The sequence below is a fragment of the Achroia grisella genome, unplaced genomic scaffold, assembly GCF_030625045.1.
Source record: "Achroia grisella isolate CSIRO2021 unplaced genomic scaffold, CSIRO_AGI_Agris_v1 utg1086, whole genome shotgun sequence".
In the NCBI taxonomy this organism is placed as follows: domain Eukaryota; kingdom Metazoa; phylum Arthropoda; class Insecta; order Lepidoptera; family Pyralidae; genus Achroia; species Achroia grisella.
The window spans coordinates 1,330,584-1,347,051 of record NW_026712572.1 but is presented as its reverse complement, the minus strand read 5'-3'; the positions used below and the strand labels follow the sequence as shown (position 1 = coordinate 1,347,051).

At 35.0% G+C, this 16,468-nt stretch overlaps 1 protein-coding gene across 1 annotated transcript in view; it reads right to left on the bottom strand.

The window, feature by feature from the left end:
- Positions 1-16,468, bottom strand: part of LOC131843406 (cell growth regulator with RING finger domain protein 1-like) — a 49,654-nt gene that overhangs the window by 29,132 nt on the left and 4,054 nt on the right. The window contains exon 2 of the mRNA XM_059192041.1: positions 12,467-12,609. Coding sequence (XP_059048024.1) covers positions 12,467-12,609 — 143 coding nt within the window. The remainder of the gene's footprint in view (positions 1-12,466; positions 12,610-16,468) is intronic.

Here is a 16,468-nt window from a genome sequence, read left to right as displayed (position 1 = left end):
AATCTGACCAGTTTGAGGCCGTAGCTCCTTGTGTGGGCAAGCGGTGGCTGAGTCTAATGAGAATTTGACCAGTTTGAGGCCGTAGCTCCTTGTGCGGGCAAGCGGTGGCTGAGTCTAATAAAATCCAGATCTGTTGAGACCGTAGTCATAGTGGGCAAGCGGTGGCATTTTTTTTAATGTTTTGTTTTAACAGGTATTTCACTAATTAGCTAGGCAGCCGTGTTTGCAGAGATGCTGACTAGTACCTGGTGTGAAAAATTAAGTGATACAACTTAAGGCGGAAAAATATAACAAAGACTGAATTCATGATGTTGAAATGTAATGTGTAGTTGTCAGTGGCAACTTTCATATTTTAAGTATGTAAAGTATCTCAAACTAAATTTTATATGATTTTAATTTTATTATATTACCCGATGTTAACTGTTATGATAATATCGAATGAGGCCCTTCGATAACGTTGGATGGCCGAAGTGGCTACGAATACCATCGATAAAATATAAAGTGAATAGTAGGCTTACTAAACTCACGTTCGTTTGACGAAAGTTAGTAATTCGTTTTATGGAAATTGCGCAAGGTTTTACAACAAACTCCCAGAGTCTGTACTCAATTTGCCAGAAAAAGAAATCAAATGTGTCATAAAATATTTTCTTTATAAAAAAACTTATTATAAAATTGAAAATTTATAAATGTCATCATTTATAAATCAGTGTTTTTTTTTAGAAAATATCTAACTTGAAATTCATAGCGCTGTCAATGTTGTCTGATTGAACGGAGATTAAGTGCGTAGCGGTTTTTATGTTGATTGCCGCACGCCTAATCCTTGTTGTTAATTAAATATAAGTAAATCAATATTTATTTAAAAGAGCAACACACAGGTTTCTTGTTTATTCTTCTTGTGATGAATCTGCGTTCCGAATAAGCGATAGATTCAAAAATCTTGACTACTCAAAAGTGCTTATATTAAGTTTGTTTGAATAAAGATTATTTCTATTTCACATTAATCTGGAACAGTGGGTTTTGGTTTATGTTAAACTGGTGTTGTAAAGAAAATTGAGATCAGTATCTACAATCATTTATAGTTCCCTAAATGTACAGGGTTGAAAGGGTGCAATAGATTACTTGACCAGTGAGCTGATGGTATTGTTAAGTAAATCATAACTGAAATTCAATGAATTATGTTATATTAAAATAATTCTCTGGTAAATCAAGAGTATCGTCGAAGTAAAATAGTAGTAGTAGTATTGAGGGTATTAGAACCACTTGAATAATATTGACCTGTTATTTTCTATTGGTGAGGTGAAGGCAGGCAGCGATTTTGTTCTAATTTTATGTCACGAGAATATTACTTTCTCTTTATATTTTTTTCTCTATATATGTAGGTAATTAAGTTTTACCTTTTGTGATGTGATATGTTAAATTTATCCGTTAAAATATTCATGATGAGAAATGTCAAGTTCTATTTTGGAGGTATAAAAAAAAATGCAATGTTCATAAGATCGGAAACTTACATTGTGATGGTGATATGTTACAGTCTGACTCATAGAAGTCAATCACCGCCAAATAATTGTTTGTTACTCTAAAAGGTTGTTCATGTTTTTGGGTGATTTGGATTATGTAAATTAATATATGTTATGTTATATTTTGTGCATTCTGAATGCATGCCGAAACTTAGCTCTGTTAGTATTGATTTTAGATTGTAAACCTTTGACAGTATACTAAGATAGTCAATGTTATGAAAGTAATGTGTATCTTTAGTTTATTTAGTTAAGTATTTGTTATATGATCCTGTAGACACTATATCCTTTGATAAGCATGACTACGCTCATCAGTTACCTATGTGTCTGGGCCAGACACTATTGCAGGATGGCCGACTGTTAACTATCGTGTTACGCACCATTAATTAAAAATGGTAAAGTCAATAATCATGTAACCTGAAACGGAACATCAGAGGCCAGAGCCAAAGTAATCTATGTGACATTGACAAGTGGATGACGGACGATTGAACGGAGGCAGCGGGAGTTTTGGAGCGAAAGTGTTGATATTATTATAAAAACAAATAAGAGATAGATAATTGTAATATTGTAGGCATTGAGGTGTTTCTCTCCCTGACTAACCGGCATTACGCCTAAGTCGTCAGGATACTAGTGATTTTAAAACTACTGACCTTTAACAAACTTTTCGCAGTGGAGCGTTAAATATCGTTAAAACGACATAAAGCGTTTCTGTTATTATTGTACACAAGTGCCATTTTCGCTTTTAAATGCCCTACTTGGTTCTTATTACAACAACAGGCTTTTCACACGAAAATTTTTGCCCGAATTTTTGCAATCTCTAATTAAATGTGCAATGTTTGCAAGTTCAAAATTCGCAATCAATTTATCAACCACTTGAGTCTGAGTGTACTCAAACTTCACATATTTAATGTGAAAAAATATCTTAGAATAATTTCACATAGCGCCATCTAGTCTCAAGCTAAGCAGAGCTTATGTTAAGTGTATTAGACAACTGATACAAATACATATATACATTTTTTTTGTAAATATTATAAATCTTGTTAATATTATAAACGTGAAAGTTTGTGAGTATGAATTGATGGATGTTTATTACTCTTTCACGTAAAAACTACTGAACGGATTTTGATGAAACTTTACAGTAATATAGCTTATATATCAGAATAACACATAGGCTATAAATTTTATACGGTGAAACCGCGGCATAACTAGTACATACTTACTATAGATACAAACAATTATACTCATGAATACATATCGAACCTGTCACCTTCGGAATTAAGTCGGTAAGCTAAACTAGACCACTGTGACTTTATAGGATTTGTAAAATATATCGCTTATCCGAACGACAGTGTTATTACAGTGCATATGTATGGTGCACGTGAATCAAACTGAACAAAACGGTAAATAATGAGACTTGCTCATGCAAACCTATCAGACACTTATATGCCTAATTTTGTGTAAAGTCAGGTGATACAGCCACGAATAATATGGAAACGTTCGATATACAGTGTCATTTGTCATATTGTACATTTAATACATTTTTAAGTACCTGTCTAGAATAATATTATATTATATTCTAATACTAGCTACTCGACCCGGCTTCGCATGGGTGTACATGTATTACATATATAAACCTTCCTCTTGAATCACTCTATCTATTATGTCCAATTTACACTCAGCCCGAGTGGGCAGGGAAGTGAACAGTGCGAGAGTGGAAACACTTCCCATGTCATTGGTGCTGCGACTTGCGCTGCCCGGCGCTCCCTCGATTGTCGGTTTTTCGTGCGCCAGTCAAAGGACTGACAGCGCGAGTGGCAGCGTGTTTTTACATTCAGCCCTCTCGCTCAGTCGTCGCTCGGCAATATTTCCGGTAGCGCGAGTGGCAGGGGAAGCGGCTGAATGTAAACGTAGCATTAAAAAAAACTACTTCAAAATCTGTTGCGTAGTTTTAAAGATACATAGGGACGGACAGACAGCGACAGCGACTTTGTTTTATACTATGTAATGATTATCAATGCGATAGTATGACTGTCTGTAGTCCTCTTCGTAATAAGTCATTATGGAATATATCATAATAACTATTTGTTTAACAAATCCTCGTGAAATTTGGTACATACATAGTTTGAAAAGAAATGCGTTGAAGGATAGAATAGAATAGAAGTAATTTTTATTCAAATAAACTTACTGTGAGCACGTTTGAAAAGACACATTTTGTTTTATTCTACCACTTATTCAGAACGCAGACTCATCACAAAAAGAATGAGAAAAAATTTGTTTATTGATAGGAATTTTAAGGCCATTTTATATATTACTTTTTACTATCTGTTGCTATCCTATCTAGCGTATATCCTGTCTATATAGAGTATATTTCCCTATATTATAATAAATACCTTTATATATAATAAAGGTCGGTGCTAGAGACTTTTTGTGGATGATAATGGAATTGTGCACCCGCCTGCGCTAACGGTTTACGCTGGCGGGGCACCAGTGGAGGATGATAAGATGAGCATGAGGTCAGGTCAGTTAGCCCATCGTGACAAATTCACCAGGAATTTAACACGATGGTTTCCAGGGGGAACCGCGTGGAGGTCGACCTGACATGGTACATTGCTAGCAATGGTAACCCCATTCCACATTACTAACAATCCCCTTACCCCCGGTGCTAGAGACTTATAGCAATACGACCTGCATAGATCTATTGCGCGCCATTTTTTAGAGTGCTTCCTAGGCCCGTCAGGGTCAAGAAATAAAGGATATTCGTAGGAGATAGAATAGAATAGAAAATCATTTATTCAAATAAACTTACATCGAAGTACTTTTGAATAGTCATTACATTTATTTTTTAATCTACCGCTCATTCGGAAAGCTGTGTGTGATGAGACACAAGGAGAAAAAAACTTGCGTGTTGCTCTTTTAAATAATTTTGTTGTTACTTTATATTTTTAAGTTTAAATTTGTGATGGTGTTTATCTCCTCAGGATGGTGTGTACTTTCCAAAGGAGATATTTTGTTTATGCATGAGTGGGTTACAATCACATACGATTTTAGTGCCATTTCCTATTCAATTTGACAAAATCTGCAAATATTTGTTAAGCACACTCACAATGTGGTTACTTATGCATTTATATCATTTAGCTTCTAGGCAGAATGTTATTTTACAATCTAGTTTTGTAACAATTACACGCTTCCAAACAAATGCTTGTAGTGATTGCTATCAGTTGTGTGTGTTAATAAACAAATACATACATAAATATCTATTATAATACCTCGGGCGAAGTCGCGGGTAAATGCTAGTAATAATAATAATAATAATAATAAAACAAAACCGTGGTGATGGATCGGGCACTCTCGAGGGTGTTTTTGGTGGACATCACCATACCGCATGACGAGAACCTCGTGAAAGCCGAAACTGAGAAAAAGAGAAAATATCTCGACCTGGCTCACGAGGTGACCGAAATGTGGGGGGTGATGTCCACCGAAATCATTCCAATCGTAATATCGGTGAATGGTCTTATCCCAACCAGTCTGGAACAACATCTCAGACGGTTGGGATTCCGGGGCGGCTCACTCCCGGGAAAGATGCAGAAAGCGGTGCTGTTAGATTCTGCCCGCATTGTACGCCGGTTTCTCTCCCTGGGGCCCTGAACCCCAGCCGACTGTGCTTCTGCCGGGGGTATGTTGCCATCTCCTCTCCTTAAGAGGGGAGATGAGAATTTTTGGGGAAAAAAATAATAATAATAATAATAATCTCAGGACAATTCACACAGCGCCATCTAGACCCAAGTTAAGCTAGCTAAAGCTTGTGTTATGGGTCCTAGACAACTGATACAAATACAAAGATAATTTTTTTTTTCGTAAATACATACATATTATACATAGAAAATACCCAGACCGATACAAACAATCATACTCATGAATACAAATGTTTGTGCCGTGCGAGGAATCGAACCCGCGACCATCGGTCGTAAAGCGGTATGCTAGACCGCTAGACCACCGAGGTCGTCAAATAGCTAGTGATATATTAAATACACAAAATTCATAACTTACGTGTCCTTGAATAGAATTGACATAAAATATGTATATTTTAACTAATGAATTATGAATGTAAACAATCCAAATTCCTGTATAAATAAATGCCATGTACATATAATTAATATTCTTGTTTCTCATAATAACAGATGCGCGACTAATGTTTACGTTTTTAACCAACTTTACAAATGTCAAGTTCCAGTTTGGCAGCATGCAATCAGTGTTTATAAAACTGTACGTAGGTAGATGTTGTTTGCCACTATCGTAGTATAAAAAAAAGATACTACGGGAATCGTGAATCCTCTCAGGTAGTCTCAGATAAGAATAAGATAACTATCCACCCGCGTGAATTTTATAGACTATATGTTATTCTGATGTATAAGCTACATTACTGCAAAGTTTCATAAAAATCCGTTTAGTAGATTTTGCGTGAAAGAGTAACAAACATCCATCCATACTCACAAACTTTCGCGTTTATCACATTAATACAAACTATTAAGAAACTACAATAGTTTCTTTCATAAGTTTTGTTTTGTTTTCTTTCGTTTCATACATAAGTTTTGACTACAAACTAATTGTAGTTTGGTTGTTAGTTTACTAGGATATGTCTATAAAATTACAGAACTAGGTAAAGTAATTTTAATCAGTTTCTTTTCTAGCTCAGGGTTGGGGCTAATTTTATAGGTTAGGATCAGTTTTTTTTAAATTGCTTTTATGCTTTAATTGTAGTTAATTTTTAGCCATTATATACTTAAAAATTAACTACAATTATTGTCATACACTATTATAATTATCCTATTTAAAAAAAATGTTTAGTACACATAGCACAGTCCTTGCTCCGTTTCGGTCTAGATGGCGCTGCGTAAATTGTTCATATTTGTTTATTTATTTATATATATCATAGTATGTTATTACCGCACCGCGAATTACGCATGACTACAAAAATAGTGATATGTATCTATTTGTAGAACTGTAATAGCATAACGTTGGATTATGTAGTTATAGTAAACATATAACAATGTCATGCTATTTTTGTTTTAAGATCTCAATAACAGTTTCCTCTTTTTTATACTGAACTAGCTAACCGCCCCGGTATCGTATGGATATGTATTATACATATAAACCATATCTTGAATCACTTTATCCACTGCTAAAAACTGCATGAAAATTCGTCGCATACTTTAAAAGATATAAGTAAGCTTCAAGAATAGCCGACGGAATCTAAATCTAGATTTCTTGTTTTAGCTTCGGACACTAATTATTATATTAATAGGTGATGCAAAATTTTTGTATCCCTTTTTACGAAAATTGCGCGGATATAGGAGAATAATAATAATAATAATAATAAACCAGCAATAGCTGAGAAAAAATAAAGAATAACAATAATAATAATAATAATAATACGCCGGTTTCTCTCCCTGGGGCCCTGAACCCCGGCCGACTGTGCTTCTGCCGGGGGTAAGTTGCCATCTCCTCTCCTTAAGAGGGGAGATGAGAATTTTTGTATAATGATGATAATAATAATAATATATTTGTTAATTTTTACACAATGTCACTAATTTATAGACCGTAACATCTGTGCTAGGGTATCGGTATATGTGCAGGTATCTCTGTGTTACAGATATTGTTTCCTTCCACAATGGTTGGTTCAATTACACAATTTTCAAGCTGCTTTGACGTACTTTACGTAAGAATGAAATTTCGCATTCTAATAGTTTCTCCACCGATCGAGCCCCGTCCAATTCAAACGGGGATCTAAATTATCAAGGCCTGAGCCGAGGTTCGATCCCCTAGCGGTGTCCTCAGACTAAAGTCGAATCCATCAGGTGGGAGTTGTCCTTCAGCCGCTGCGTAAGTCTTTTCTTTAGTTAGTCCGCTGAAGTTGTAAAGGCCACCATCGGCCAACAGCATTAGAGTAATCCGAAAAAAAAACTATTAGTTTATTTTATACAGAGGAGTGCAGATAATAATATTGTTTTTTTTAATTATGCATAAAAAATGTATTAAATCCATAAAAAAAAGATAGATCGTCGTCATGTATTTGACACGACTCGCATAGAAGTAGGTACAATCTTTGACAGCAGAATCTTAATAATGTTCAAATATAATTTAGATTAATTATAGTCATACTAAATCTAAACAACTGACTCAAGAAAATTCAATTCAACGATATTTTTATGTACACATACCAATAAACTTGTTATGTGGTACCGATATTGTACAAACTCATTTCTAGAATGTCGATGATTCATTTTGTTAATACAATATAATTTGTTTACCATTCACGTAATATTGTTTCGTTTAAAAAATACTTATAGTATAGATTCGAATTATTTCTTTCAATAAATAAGGCAGGCCCGTCATTGATAAGAGATTATCTAAAATCACAGTAAAAAAAGGTGCAACTACCAAGAAAACCAGAACTCTTGAGATACGAGATAACAATACAAACAAACCTATGAAACAAAGTTGCAACTTGTTTAAAATATCTTTTACTCCACTTCTACACATTTTCAAACTTTCGCATTTAATATATATATATATATATATTGTTAATAATATATAATCGCGTTTTAACGCTAACAACACGGGTTTTTTTTTGTGAATGATAATGGAATGGTGCACCCGCCTGCGCTAACGGTTTACGCTGGCGGGGCACCAGTGGAGGATGATAAGTTGAGCATGAAGTCAGGTCAGTTAGCCCATCGTGACAAATTCACCAGGAATTTAACACGATGGTTTCCAGGGGGAACCGCGTGGAGGTCGACCTGACAAGGTACATTGCTGGCAATGGGGTTATCTATCCACATTACTAACAATCCCCTCCGGACCACGGCTGGTAGGTACCTAATCGAAACGTACAGAGAGGAAAATACCTTTAATTACTATAAAATGATTACGGGTTTTAAACCCGTTTAAATATATTAATAGTATTTGTAACTGTTGGATAATATTAGCTGAACCGAAGAACCAGGAATTTATCATGATGATCCAAGGGGACCGAAACAAGGTCAACCTGACACGGTACATTGCTAGTAATGGGGTTATTAGTCCGTATTACTAACAATCACCTTTTCCCCGATTCCATACCTGATCTCAAGGCGACACAGCCGGGCCAACCTAGCGTCAACTTGTGTCATAAGACGTTTTAAGGCTGTATGTCCCCGACCCATTTGCATACAAAAGGGGGTACTATCAATTTTTTCAATAATAACTCATTAAACTCGATTAAATTTTGTCCATAGGTTAAGGAACTAATATCAAAATTTCACACTACTCAGATTTTCTTTAAACAAGTTTTGTTTTAAGATTATACGTAACTGTAAAACTCTATTTTCACCCAAAAAGGACATATCTTTAGCTCATAGCCCTAATATGAACTATACAAAGCAATATACGAATTTGAAAAAATGTGAAAGGCATTGGAATTACTTAAGAACGGACAAAAAACTCAACTAGGTTTGACGACCTCGTTGGTCTAGCACACCGCTTTACGACCGATGGTTGCGGGTTCGATTCCTCGCACGGCACTAACATTTATATATTCATGACTATGATTGTTTGTATCGGTCTGGGTGTTTTCTATGTATAATATGTATGTATTTACAAAAAAAAAATCTATGTATACGTATCAGTTATCTTGTACCCATAACACAAGCTTTAGCTAGCTTAACTTGGGTATAGATGGCGCTGTGTGAATTGTCCTGAGATTATTATTATTATAACTAGGTCCATTTTTTTATAATTCTTTTCTTCATTCTATTAACGTCAATAGTAGGAAAAGGTGCAAACCTTACAATTCCAATGTCGATCGCTTTTCAAATTTAATTCATTATTAATTTAATTCGGTTCAAGCAGATCCCACTTGCAAATAAAAAACAACGTGAAACAACTTGTTTTTATTACAAAAATAGTTTGAAATCTATTATGTACGTCCTTATTATATTAAATGCGCACAAAAGCCTGGCATGCAATGCCGTGAGATATTTATAAGACAAAGTAAAAGCAAAATGTGTTATCAGTTTGATGATATAAAGGAACATGATTTTAAACTTTAAATATAGCAGGTCACGTATTATTTTCTAACAAATAACTATAACAGCTCTCTTTTGGCTCAGGTAATTGGTCTTCCTGCCAAGACTGATCAGAGAATGGGCGTTTTATTAAAAGACATGTCGACGACCTCTCACGGGCAGCTACGTCTGTCTGTATATCGTTATCTCATCAAGTCCACCGACATATCTAGTTCGTACTTTCAAGATCAACTGATGAAACCTTTCCTCTACTTGATGTAATGGGAAAATCAAATTAAAGTAGAATATATACAGAGTTCAAAATACTATAATAGTACTAGAGTGGACTACATATATATATATATACCTCGGAGGTCTAGTGATTTAACACACCGCCTTACTTGCGATGGTCGCGGGTTCGATTCCTCGCACAGGCCAGTCCCCTCCCTAAGTAACGCCCGCATTTATCAGACAGACACAAAATAAAAGAGAAATGTAACATCCTATTCTTTTTATGGCGTCAATTAATAGTTCGCTGATGAGATGCAAATCTCTCCACGAACATGGTATCGTGTTATTCAAATAAGAAATCTTTGTGCACACTTTCCTTTATCTAGACTTATTGGATTTTGAATCTTAATTCGGTTTCACTGCCGTAAGTAATTTATTTTACAAATTAATTTTTATTTTCCTTAACATTCTATTAATTTTAAATGGTTAACATTATTTAATAATGTCAGGTACATTATTATTATAAAGAGGATATATTTGATTTTTGTGTTTGTTTGTTTATCTATACAAATAAATAAAATTGAAGTGTCTGTAATATTAAATGTAAATTTGAAATTACTTTTCACTAAATGCATATGAAAGTAATAACAACAAGTATATAAAAAAAATGTTGTCTGTCTATCTGTTTGTTCTTGCTAATCTCTGAAATGGCTGGACAGAAAGCTGATTTTCTATAATATTGTTTTAAGACAGAGATTCAACTAAAATGAGATGAATTGTATTCCTTGCCAGTTGTATTAAAGGTGCTAATGAACGGTACGGTAGGGATAGCAATAAAAAATAAGACGTGCATGAAAGTTTGAATTCATTTATTCATTTATGAACCACATGAATAAATGGGTTTCAGTTTGAACATTACTTAAATATTTCGACTTGATACTTTATAAGAGCACATCTAAAGAACATGATTTTTTGTAAAACAACCTCTCAGGAGGGGTTTTAGCAGGGGCGCAATAAATTGCAGTATTTAACGCGAGCGAAGACGCAGCAAAAAATTGGTATGGCTATACTCATGCTACTATGATGGTGATTAGCTAGTAATATAGGGTATATTCCACGCAGGCAGCGCCGCGGGTACAGTTAGTATGAGATAAATCATTGAACTGAGTAATTTGGGTATTTTAGCCTAATTGCAATTTAATTAACAAACTAATCATTAAGGGTAATCATTAACCATCACATATTACCCGATTCTATTCCATTCATAACAAATTTATTTACTTTTAAACAAAAAAAAACCCTACTATATGAAACAAGTTGTTCAGTCGTGACTAAATTTCTTTACATTTTATTAAGTATTTTTACGGCCCTGGAAATTATCTTTTAGTTAATCAATTTAAAGACAGTGTTGCCAATATTACTTTACCACATTCTTAGTGAAAAACTAAATAATTTTATATTGCACTAAGCACATTTATTTCTAAAATATATTGACGTAACAAATAATTTATTAATGAGTATATTTTAGGTTAACACAAAAATAGTGTAAAAGTAAGATCAAGGTAAAATAACTTGTATTCAAGGTAAAGATAACTGGATTAACATACATATGAAATAAATAAAATGCAGTAAGTGGGTTAAAATAAACAAGTTTGATGTAAAATATGTGTTTATGTCTTATGTTTTTATTCTACCACTCATTCTTTCCCCCTTAGTTCAGGGGCTTGAAAGGGGATTGTTAGTAATGTAGAGTAATGTCCCCATTGTTAGCATTGTACCATGTCAGGTTGACCTCCGCGCGGTTCTCCTGGAAACCATCGTGATAAATTACTGGTGAATTTGTCACGACGGGCTAACTGACCTGACCTCATGCTTATTTTATCATCCTTCACTGAAGCCCTTGTAAACCGTTAGCGCAGGCGGGTGCACTATTCCATTATCATGCCTAAAAAAAACTCCTGAACTACAGTGTCATATCTCTCAACCGAAACAAATCTTAAAAACCATGCTGCTGAGCGGCTAATTTAGGTGAAACAGATGTACCCAGACGATTTTGAACAAAATAAATCTCGCAGACTTGGAAGATATGATTGCACTTACTCTATTTATACATTCGTACCCGTAACGCACACGAATTCGTCTTCTGTTTTTTATTTAAATTCTGCGTCTCAAACCTTGTTTTTTTAAGGTTTTGTCTTCTTCAAATCATTACAGGCACCAATTTTTTGGAAAAACTGTAAATCGACTACAAACATGTCTTTTTTAAATAGGATATCAATTTCCAGCCTTTTTAAACTCGTCTTATTTACATTCTCTTACATTTGCTTTTTTTCGGACTACTCTAATACTGTTGGCCGGATGATAGGGGGCGAATGCAGATAGCACTCCAAAACCGCGGAAGGACTTAAGGAACGTCTGAAGGCCAACTCCCGCCTGACGGGTATGACATTAGTCGAGGGCACCGCTAGGGGTTCGAACCTCGGCTCAGCCAGCCTTAATTTCGATTCCCGTTGGAACTGGACAGCGTATAGATCGGAGGGGCGCATTTACTACAAATATATGTATAGCATGATATAATTCGTGTTAAATCCTACATGATATAGAATAGAATAGAAAATCCTTTATTCAAATAAACTTACTTTAAGCACTTTTGAATAGTCATATATCTTGGTGACATACCTGAGTACCCAAGAGGGTCGTCCTCCTTCAGCTTGAAGGTGAAGGGTATGTGTACCCTCTGCATCAGTAACCTGGGAGGCTGCATGGCGCGAGTCCACGCGACATCTCTACCCTCGCCGACTACTCCAATCACTTCCATATTTCTGGAACAATATAAAAAAAATGTAGTATCAATAGCAAAAGAGCAAACTGCCTTACTAACTGTAAGTGGTAATCGTCGCCATATCCCCGAATAGAACTAGTGGTACCTAAACGTCGCCTATATACACGAACAGCACTATGACATCACGTTATCATACTCCACCTGTATATTTTGCATTGTCATTGAAAAGGACTAAGGTGTTATACATCTTATCCGGTAATTTCACTGCTTTATCACATTCTGTAATGGAAGCTTCCGAACCAATGTGCTTTGTAACTGAAATATAAAATACCAATGTTACTTTGACTGTTAAACTTACTTCCACCATGCATGCATAGATAAAATGTTAGTTAAGTTTTCCGAAATGAATGTTATTCTTTTTATTTCTAGATAGACGGAAGTACCCATGCAGATAACTTTATTGTAAATGTTCAAGCAAATAAATCATCTATCTATCTAACTTTTTACAAATTCTACCTACATATCTTTAAACAACAGGTCTCAACGTAAATTTCACAATGTAAATTATTATTACATTTCTTAGTGCAGTTATTACAGTTTGAGTTTACGATATATTCTTAACATTAGTCTCAACATTACATAATGCCACTGGTGTCCTTACTAGGTCATTATACTGGCCTGTACGAAGGATAACCAGTTACATTCCCTAGAATATTTATGTATTTAATTTCACAATGTATGTACGAGTATACCTATTCGCTCTTGGTTTTGAGAGATTCCTTATAGTGAAGATTAACTTTTTTATCTTACTGGAATGATAAACAAGCTCACGGCCCACCTGATGATAAGAGGTTGCCTATGCACATGAATAGCAGGGGCATTACGATCGGGGATCGAATTTACGATCTGAGCCGAGGTTAAAACCCCTAGCGGTGCCCTCAGACTAGTTGTATTCGTTAGGCCAGCGTTGGTCTTCAGCCGCTCCATCCGTCTGCGGGTTTGGAGTGCCATTGCACTTGCCCCTATCGTTCGGTGAAGCTGTAAAGGCCAGCAGCGGCCATCTGCGGCATTAGAAGTTAAAAAAAAAATCACGAAGATGTTGTAAAGTAACCCAAGTTATCGAAAAGCTTATAAATCATTTACGACTGAATAAGAAAGTAACGTAGTTCGTTATATATTTCAGAAAAAAACTCGTGACACGCCGGGCCGAGTTACTAGTTATAATACTAGTACCTATGCGTGTGATATTTGTAAATATTAATAACGTATCGACGTCCGAATATGGGAAATCATGGGCACGGCACTCCAACCTTGAACTTCACCGTTTGATGATTCAGTTCTTTGTGTTAATTGATGATTCTATCTATTTATACCTATTCAAAGGAAATCCCATAAACCTGGGCTCACATAATACAGTTTAGTCCGGGAGGCCTGTGCCGACGGCGCTGTTCGGTTGGTGCATTTCTGAAGAGGGCGGGGCGTAGTAATCTTTGAGCCAATGGGAAGGCGCCGTAGCTAAAGTCGTACAACTCTTACCGGAAATGTGTGAGGGCACTAATGTTCTTACTTTTTCCTTATAAAATACGTAAAAAAAGCTATCAAATTTCTTAATGTTTTATTAAACACTATTGGACCGCCCCGGCTTTGATCGGATACTCATAACTTGAACAGGTTTGTAGAATTTTATAACAGTATATTAAAGCGAAGATCTAATATTGCATAAGATTATGCAACCATTCAAATTCTGGAATAATCTCAGTCAATTACAGAAGGCGCAGTGGTTCCAGTGTTTAATTTCCTCATACCATAACCCACTCTTTCTCTTTATATTAGTACAAATATACGGATTCAGATATCTAAATGTGTAGTCATTTAATTTTAATTTCCTAGTTAGAAAAAAATGCATTGTTACACTATATTGTTGCCAAAACCAAAAAAGGGAGATGATTAAATTTAAATAAAATTATTGATAACTGGTATATATATACTTACCAAAAAGTAATTATACAGTCGACATTAGGGAAGAAGATATATAAAGTAGAAAATGGAGAAGCAACAAACTTAAACAATGCAGATAAAGTTGCAGGCAATAAGTACAATATAAGACCTAATAGGAGTTATTACAAACCAAAATTGACGACCTCGGTGGTCTAGTGGTTTAGTACACCGCTTTACGTCCGATGGTCGCGGGTTCGATTCCTCGCACGGCACAAACATTTGTATTCATGAGTATAATTGTTTGTGTGGGTCTGGGTATTTTCTATGTATAATATGTATGTATTTACGAAAAAAAAAATATCTATGTATTTGTATCAGTTGTCTAGTACCCATAACATAAGCTTTAGCTAGCTTAACTTGGGTCTAGATGGCGCTGTGTGAATTGTACTGAGATTATTATATTATTAAAATCTTGTACTACTTAAAAAGTAACCAGACATTTTTTAATTACCGTTTAATTATTAATACTTTTTTTACTACACATGCATATGAAAATAAATACGGTAGGTACATACATCAAAATATTTTTTTTACTATTTTTGTCTGTCTGTCTGTTTATTTCGGTTAATCTCTGAAAAGGCTGGACCGATTTTGACGGGACTTTTTTTGGCAGGTAGCTGATGTAATAAGGAGTAACTTAGACTAATTTTATTTTGGAAAAAATCTTTCATTTTAGAAAAATATATAATTTAACTAATTCCAGGCGGACGAATTTGCGGGTACAGCTAGTATATAATAATTGTGTAATCATAACAGACATTGTAATTAAATATTTGAAATGCTAACAACATTAAAATGTAATAAAAGAAAGTAATTAAATCAGAATTAATTAATTAATCATTATGTTAATTATAGGTACTTGAATAATTTAATACAGTAGGTATAATTAAAAAGTTATGAAGGGCAGAGATATTGCCATATACAGTTTTTGTATCATAAATATAAATTAATTTATTGTTATTTCTTTATTTTATTATCTATACTTAAAGGCCTTGGTGATCTAATCCTTTAGGACACTACTTCCGATGGTTGCGGATTCAATAACTAGCATGGTTCAAACATTTGAATTCATGAATGATTGCTTGTATTGGTCTAGATGTTTTCTATGTATATTATTTATTTATTTTTTTTTTTATAACACAGGGCCCAAACGAGCCTGCGGCTCACCTGATGGTAAGTGATTACCGCCGCCCATGAGCACCCGCAACACCAGGGGAATTGCAAGTACGTTGTCGGCCTTTTAAAAAGGAATAAGCTCTTTTCTTGAAGGTTTCAATATCGTATCGGTTCGGAAATACCATTGCTGGAAGGTGATTCCACAATGTGGTTGTACGAGGCAAAAAGTTTCTAGCAGAAAACCGTACTGTGGAAGACCGCCATTCATCCAGATGATCAGGATGGTATTTGAGTTTCTGGCGGGTGGTACGGTGGTGAAACTCAGCAGCTGGTATTAATCCGAACAATTCCTCAGAACACTCCCCGTGATATATGCGGTAGAAAATGCACAGAGATGCAATATCTCGCCGCAAAGCCAATGGGTCGAGTCTGTCATATAGACGTTGATTACCAATGATTCTGGCTGCTCGGTTCTGAATGCATATATGAAATATTATTTATTTAAAACTTTATTGATTTTGTACAATAGGCGGGCTTAATGCTAATAGCATTCTCTACCAGCCTACCTTAGGGAGTGCAGTGATAGTCGAACGCGGTTGTTTTAATAAATTACAATTATGTACGTATTTACAAAAAAAATCTAAGTATTTATATCAGTACGCATAACACAGGTCTGCTTACGTTGGGACTAGATGATGTTGTGTTAATTGTCCAAGCATATTATTATTAACTATGAAATAAAACTAAATTTAGATGGTTTTAAGTACTAACATTTTAAGAAGATT